Source organism: Bidens hawaiensis, unplaced genomic scaffold, assembly GCF_021521415.1.
Source record: "Bidens hawaiensis isolate Kalapana, Puna unplaced genomic scaffold, B.hawaiensis_p1.1 tig00010770_1, whole genome shotgun sequence".
In the NCBI taxonomy this organism is placed as follows: domain Eukaryota; kingdom Viridiplantae; phylum Streptophyta; class Magnoliopsida; order Asterales; family Asteraceae; genus Bidens; species Bidens hawaiensis.
This window is the reverse complement of record NW_027491826.1, coordinates 252,395-260,001: the sequence shown is the minus strand read 5'-3', so window position 1 is coordinate 260,001 and position 7,607 is coordinate 252,395. Positions and strand designations below refer to the sequence as shown.

The 7,607-nt window shown below is 33.7% G+C and overlaps 1 protein-coding gene across 1 annotated transcript; it reads left to right on the top strand.

The window, feature by feature from the left end:
* Positions 1 to 245: 245 nt before the first annotated feature.
* Positions 246 to 7,340, top strand: LOC143536268 (methionine--tRNA ligase, chloroplastic/mitochondrial-like). Its single transcript, XM_077030302.1, has 12 exons — positions 246 to 479; positions 2,884 to 3,027; positions 3,126 to 3,275; positions 3,949 to 4,116; positions 4,193 to 4,317; positions 4,853 to 4,946; positions 5,087 to 5,185; positions 5,890 to 6,070; positions 6,140 to 6,255; positions 6,554 to 6,709; positions 6,808 to 6,936; positions 7,029 to 7,340. The coding sequence occupies exons 1-12, from the start codon at positions 429 to 431 to the stop codon at positions 7,197 to 7,199; spliced, it is 1,584 nt and encodes a 527-aa protein (XP_076886417.1). The 5' UTR covers positions 246 to 428; the 3' UTR covers positions 7,200 to 7,340.
* The last annotated feature ends 267 nt before the right edge of the window (positions 7,341 to 7,607 follow it).

The window sequence follows — 7,607 nt, the reverse complement described above, 5'->3', positions numbered from 1 at the left end:
CAAATGGTATATTTTGTTTTTGGGGTGTAATGATATTGTAGCCCTGTATATGTATATATCACACTCACAAACTTATATAATATTAATATATACAAACACAAGCACTGCGAGAAATACTCCCCCACCTCCTATCCTATCCCCAAACTAAACCCAAAGCTTGTGAGGATATGGGGAGCAGGACGCAGTCTCTTATTCAATCTCATACAACAACAACCCTAACCATAACTAACTTCTTATTATCATCGTTTCCTAAATCTATCAATTACAAAACTCAAATTAATCTCCGTTCCAAATGGTTCTCATCATCATCATCATCATCTGCTTCTTCCAGAAGATCATTATACTGCACCTGCAGCAGCAATTCAGATGTAACAAAGGACCCATTTGTCCTTACAACGCCTCTCTATTACGTGAATGCCCCTCCACACATGGGCAGTGCATACTCCACCATTGCCGCCGATTCTATTGCTCGCTTTCAGGTTCTCTTATTTTCTTTTTAACTATTTGAAACCCTAGATTGCTGATATCATTGCTGTCTGGTTGATTATACATACATTTTAGCCTTAGGGCTTTACAATTTGACTTTTTAAAGGATTTATTTATTCTTTCTTTAGTATGTAACTAGAAGCAACATGGTTCATGAGTTAAGATATGTTAATTACTTTCTTTCACATTACTTTAGGGATGGCAATGGAACCCGAACCCGATGGGGAAACCCGAAACCCGGCATAAATGGGACGGGTAATAATACCCGACCTGTTAGGGTTTGGGGCTAGTTTTATATACCCGATTACCCTACCCGATAACATAAACCCATTTACCCGATTATGTACCCGATGTACCCGACATAGCTTATTATATTATATATATAGTTATATACTATATTCCAAATATGTTATTTGTCGAAACGTGTTTATGTTAATTATTTGAGATATTTTATCTTTATGGTAACCATCTTTGTAATCGATTAGTTATATTTTGTCAAACCTGGAGGGTTTTGAGCCGGGTATACCTGACGGGTATTTTATCAAAACCCGATAGGAAACCAGACGGGTAATTACCAGATTAAAACCCGGCGGGTTTGGGACGGGTATGGGATGAACTTTAATAACCGGGTATGGGTTTGGGAATACCTAAACCCGACCCATTGCCATCCCTACATTACTTGCTAAATTTAATTTGTGACTCTTCACTTCATAGTCAAACCAAATATTAACTTGAGGCACGCGCATTGCTTTCATTCATCCGATTGATGTATTTCATTGACTGTTATAAATAAGTTATGACCACAAGTTGTAAGTTTGGTGCTGCTTCTTCCATGTACCGGTTCTAAAATCGTGGTGAGATGATAAGATAAAATAAAATATGGCTCCTGTATTTGGTTTGTTTGTCTTGTTTGCTTTCCCTTAATGGCGATGCAGTTAATAAACTTTCCAATGGCTAGATTTCTAAAAACCACATGTTAGAATTTTCGGGCTGTGTCGGTTCGGGTCGGGTCGCGTCACAGACCATAATAAAAGACGATATCATAATTAAAATATGTAATCATTAGAAAAACACACAATAAAATCACCACATTATTATAACAGGGAACGTGTAGATGGCGGTGGACCCACGTTATACAGTCTACGGATCCCCCATTGAATTTGAATTTTCAATAGTATGTATATATTATTACTTGTAAGTGACCCCATAAATATAGTTATTGTTACCCCATAACCATATGTTAGCGACACCAGACTGCCAGAGTGGTAAAGCCGTGTGTGTTGGAACCTTTTGTTAATGCAGCACCTATGCATAAGCAATAGGAAATAAGCTTGCACCTAGCAACAGGCTGTGCCATTCACATCAAACCTTTAGTTAATCCAGCACCTATGTGCCATTTTAGCAAATGTTAAAATCAAAATGGAAAAATTGCCCTAGAAAAGCAAACACATTACTGAATATTGTGATATCTTAATCAGTTTGCATCTCAAATTTCCCTTGGAAAAGCAAGCGATCAGTGGCTGTGCATACACAATTACATACATAGATTTAAACCTCATTTAAACAAAAAGGAAAGAACACTAGCTGGAACATATAATCGATTGAAAGAAATAGGAGGTGTACCTCAAGTCTGATTCATCGAAATCGTGTATGAGATCGTCTGATTTCAAGTAAGGGGGTCAAGGGCTGAAATCGGGGTTGAGCAAGTGTCGGGTTTGTGTATGTGTTGCGAACCCTAAACTAGGTTAGCTCTTGAGACTTGAACACACGTACTTTTGAAAGGAAAACCACGTCTTTACCACTTTGGCATCACTAACATATGGTTATGGGGTCACAGACATGGTAGTAATATCTAAGAGTTCACTTAGAAAGATTTCACTATTAACAAATCTTTGCATCCTTTTTTGTAAATGTATATACCATAAGTAGAATTTTCATCTCCTAACTTTGTTTAGTTCCAACAAAAAATTCAATGATTATCTGATTGACTTTTAAGAACATTCTTCATCATAAAATGTCGCTTAGGAGATAAAACTACCTTGGATCATCATAAATCAGAAATGAACATATAACGTTTACATATCCGCTAATATTCCACTTAAATTAATTCAATAAGTGAGCATATTAATCTTAATAGCCGTGCATAATTGCCTAAAGTTGCGGTATTTGCTCATTAAAATTATATCAAGTTGGATTTTTACTGATGCATGCATATGATGAATCAAGACATGTAAGTAAATGCATTATTTCACATTTCTTAACATACTTAGTAAATGATGTTCTTGATTCTTCAATCCATGGTCAGTCCAAAATCCAAATGTTAACAAGAACTACAAGTTTCTTATTATGAATTTAGAATTATGTAACATTAACCTGTACGTTTGCTTATAATGGCAGAGGCTTATTGGAAAGAAGGTTATCTTCATCACGGGCACAGATGAACACGGGGAGAAAATAGCTACTGCCGCTGCTGCAGGTGGCTCCAACCCAAACGACCATTGTGACAGAATTTCACAATCTTATAGAGCATTATGGAAAGATGTACATCATATTTATTAAGAATCTCATGTATTACCAAACGTATTCTTTTAATTCTCACTCATAATCATGTGCTTATCTTTCTTACATCTGAATTTCAGTTAGATATATCATATGACAAGTTTATTCGCACAACTGATCCTAAACATGAAGCTATTGTGGAAGAATTCTATTCAAAAGTTCTTGCTAATGGCGATATTTATCGTGCTGATTATGAAGGGCTCTATTGTGTCAATTGTGAGGAATACAAGGTAATATTCTGTTCTTGTTTTATCTCACGAATCAAAGCAAATATTTAAGTTGAAAATAAATTTGTCATATAAGCAAAGAGTTTAGACAAAAGAAGAAACCAGTCAAATGGGTCAAAGCAAAGAGTTTAGCTAAAAGTTAAACCAGTCAAGCGGGTCAAAGCAAAGAGTTAAGCTAAAAAGAGTGATCAGTCAAATCGGTCAACGCAAAGAGTTTTGCTTAAAAACAAACCAGTCAAACGGGTCAAAGCAAAGAGTTTTGCTAAAGAGGAAATCAGTTAAGCACTTAAGCGGGTCAAAGCAAAGAGTTTAACCTAAATATAAACCAGTCAAAGTAAGGACTACAAATTTTACTAAAAAATAAACAGTCAAATTGATCAAAGAAAAGAGTTTAGCTAAAAACTAAACCAATCAAACGGGTCAAAGCATAGTTCTTAGCTAAATAACAAACCAATCAGACAAAGTCAAAAATACCCTAACATGCATATTTAAGGCAGAAAACATCCCAAATCAGTTAATTCAAAAATTGATCATTAGTTTAACAAACTCAAGCAATTAGTTATATATCATTTTTAAACGAAACGAACAACAAAATTTATGTACGTATATATTGACAGATTTTTGAAAATTCTTTATATGGTTTTATGACATCCTTAGTTTTATATGACATTTACAGGATGAAAAGGAACTGCTTGAAAACAATTGTTGTCCAATGCATCTAAAGCCATGTGTTTCAAGGAAAGAAGACAATTACTTTTTTGCCCTTTCAAAATATCAGAAAAAGTTGGAAGATATTTTAGAGCACAATCCAAGTTTTGTACAACCATTGTATCGCTTAAACGAGGTGAGATGATATTTTACTGAGTTTTGTAAAGGCCACTTAATGAAATCTAGCATTGCTGATAGTAAAATTTATTTAGGTTCAAAATTGGGTGAAAACCGGGCTCAAAGATTTTTCTATTTCCCGAGCTTCAGTGGATTGGGGTATAAGGGTTCCTAACGACCCGAAACAAACCATATATGTTTGGTTTGATGCATTATTAGGGTAAGCTTTCTAATATTATTATTGTTTTAAATTTTCTGTTTTGTCTAGTATCTTATTTAGGCCTATAAGCGAACAAAATTTGCATTGAACCATTCGTGAACTGTTCAGTGGGAAGTTTGTTTGTGTTCATTCATTTAATAAACAAGCAAACATGAACACACATTTTTGTTGATTTAGTTAAATGAATGAACATGGTCAAACACATATGCCGTTTGTTCATTACGTTCATGAACACTCATTTTTGTTTGTTCTTTTACGTTCGTTCATTTTGTTGTTTGTTTAATTTTTCATTCAAGTTTATTTATTACTAGTGTTAGTTTAAAATCCATTTGATTTCATAATATTTTAAACTTTATTTTTCATTTGTGTTCGTGAACCATTCGTTTAGAATATTAACACGAACATGTTCATTTTCTAAACGAGCAAACACGAGCAGGAAAGTTTGTTCGTTCAAGTGTTCGTGTTTGTTCGGTTTTTTACAGGCCTCTTAATAATTATCAAATCTTTTATCACTTACTTTGCTTCTTTTATGCAGTTATATATCAGCATTGTCGGATGAACATGAGCAACCAAATTTACAAACTGCGGTTTCATCAGGTTGGCCCGCTTCGCTGCACTTGATTGGCAAGGTATTATTTTATAATAAAAATTACTACTGTAAGTATGATTACTGAAAGTTCCTTTTAATTACTTCTTTAAATTTAACCATTTTTTCAAACATAATGGAAACGGATCCATTCATAAGTGATACTTATATTTTAATCTGCAGGATATATTGCGTTTTCATGCGGTTTATTGGCCCGCTATGTTATTGTCGGCTGGACTGAGCCTTCCCAATACTGTTTTTGGCCATGGTTTCCTGACGAAGGTATTTACTTATGTTTCATACATGTCTCTACAAACTTAAAAGTATCATATACACCCTTAACTACTAGTTAAAACATCAAATTTACCCATTTCATTAAAAACAGTTTAAGAAATGTATTTTACCCTTGTTTTTCTAAAACTTTTATAATTTCATATTTTTCTGATTTTAACCTAAATTTACCATTAACAATATGTTTCTCAAAATATGGGATATACCCGTTTCATAAAAGGTCATTTCTAGTTACATTTTTATAATTTTCTCAATTAACTTATTTTTTTTATTTGGATTTCTGTACGACTTTGTTAATATTATTAAAACACTTATTAATCTTTTTTACTACGCTTATGAAAAATAGTTGTCAAATCAATATTTTCGACTACACTGCTCATTATCATTTTTATGATATATTTAGAAAACCTTTGTTTTTTATATACAATTATAATTAGAGAGAGTTTAATTGGTTTAAAAAACTCATATTTGATAAGGGTAAAACGGTCATACACTAAAATTTCATTTTAATTGGTAATTGGGTATATAATTGTATATGATGCCTGAAATTTGAGCTGTGTATAATAAGTTAATAAACTATAATAATTAAACAATACACTTGAAGATCTGAGTTTTCTCTTAAAAAGCACTTGGATAATAGAACACGAAATGAACACTTATTTCACGCAGATATGGTTGTATTTGTAAAATTATAGGATGGTATGAAGATGGGAAAATCACTTGGTAATACTCTTGAACCGAACGAGTTAGTGCAAAGATTTGGGCCCGATGCTGTCAGGTACTTTTTTCTTCGAGAGGTTGAATTTGGAAACGACGGGGATTATTCGGAAGAACGTTTCATTAATATTGTCAACGCACATCTCGCCAATACAATCGGTAATATTTGATTATTTTTGTTTTAATCATATTTAACATAATCAAATATTAATCACGTGAGACATGCAGGAAATCTTCTCAATCGAACACTTGGACTTTTGAAAAAGAACTGCCAGTCAACTTTGGTTGTTGACTCGAGTGATGCGGCTGAAGGAATTGAGTTCAAGGATACTGTAGAAAAGCTGGTAAGATTTATAACCTAACTACTTGTTTCACACGCTTTATGCTTCGGTTTTGTTATTCCTATTATTAGAATAATAAAGATGCATGCTTGTTACAAACTCTAGTTTTATGAAGTGTTAATCAAAACCGTTGACTTATTTGATATTGGACAATTTACATAACTTCAACATGGTATCTTTTTTATCATTTAAATAACTTTATGAAACTGTTGAGTTATTTGTATTGGACGATAATATAGAGTTGATAAAATAATATATATCAGGTTATTTTTCAGTTAAGTTGACTGTTTTCTTGGTGTAGGTTGAAAAGTCAAAGGTTCAATTCAAAAGCCTCCAGCTGTCATCTGCTTGTGAGAGTGTGATGGAAATCGGTAATGCTGGCAATCTATACATCGATGCACGTGCACCGTGGTCTCTTTTTAAACAAGGAGGTGATTCTTTTGATTCTGCTGCAAAGGTATTATTATTTCTGAATTTTATTGACTTGAATTGTGTACAAATTTAAGTGAAAATCATGAAAATGACCCACTTGTAATATCACGTGATCGGTTTCAGGATCTTGTGCTTGTGTTGGAAGCAATGAGGATTATCGCGGTTGCATTATCGCCTGTTACACCAAACTTAAGTCTTAGAATTTATCGTCAACTTGGCTACACTGACCAACAGTTTCATGCTGTCACATGGGTAGCCTCCCTCTCTAATTTAAAAAAGATTTATATTATTTTTGTAATTTGGCGAAAAGTATGGTTTTATGCATTAAAAACATACTTTTGCAGAGTGATACAAAATGGGGCGGACTAAAGGGTGGTCAAGTGATGGCTCCACCCAGTCCCATATTTGCTAGAATTGAAACGGTTGAAGAAGCCGAAAGTGGGCCCGCTACACCGAAGAAAGTTTCCAAGAAGAAAGATAAATCGTCACGGAGTCAAAGTACCATCGGAGCTTAGAAGTTATTTATTAATGAATATATTAATCTAATTGGAATTTTCATATTTATTATACCTTGATTCGTTGCTGGTCCAATGCGTTGTTGAGATGTACGGTACAATAAGAGAATGCATGGGGTTAAAAGTATAGTTTTACATGTAAAACGATCAAGAAAATCAAGTGGTTTTTTAGCCCTGTTCGATAAAATTCACGTCTTTTTAGTAACATATGCGACCAAGTGTATTAACCCTTAACTCGTATACATGGATGCATCGTTGCACAAGTGTTGTGTCACTTTTTTAGTAGTGAATCATCTTAATCAAATGTCTTTTTATCGAAAAATATGCATTGTGCATATTTTTACTTTCTCTGGTTTATACTTATTCAGAGTTCCTAATGACAAACGACTACCATAAGATACATGAGCA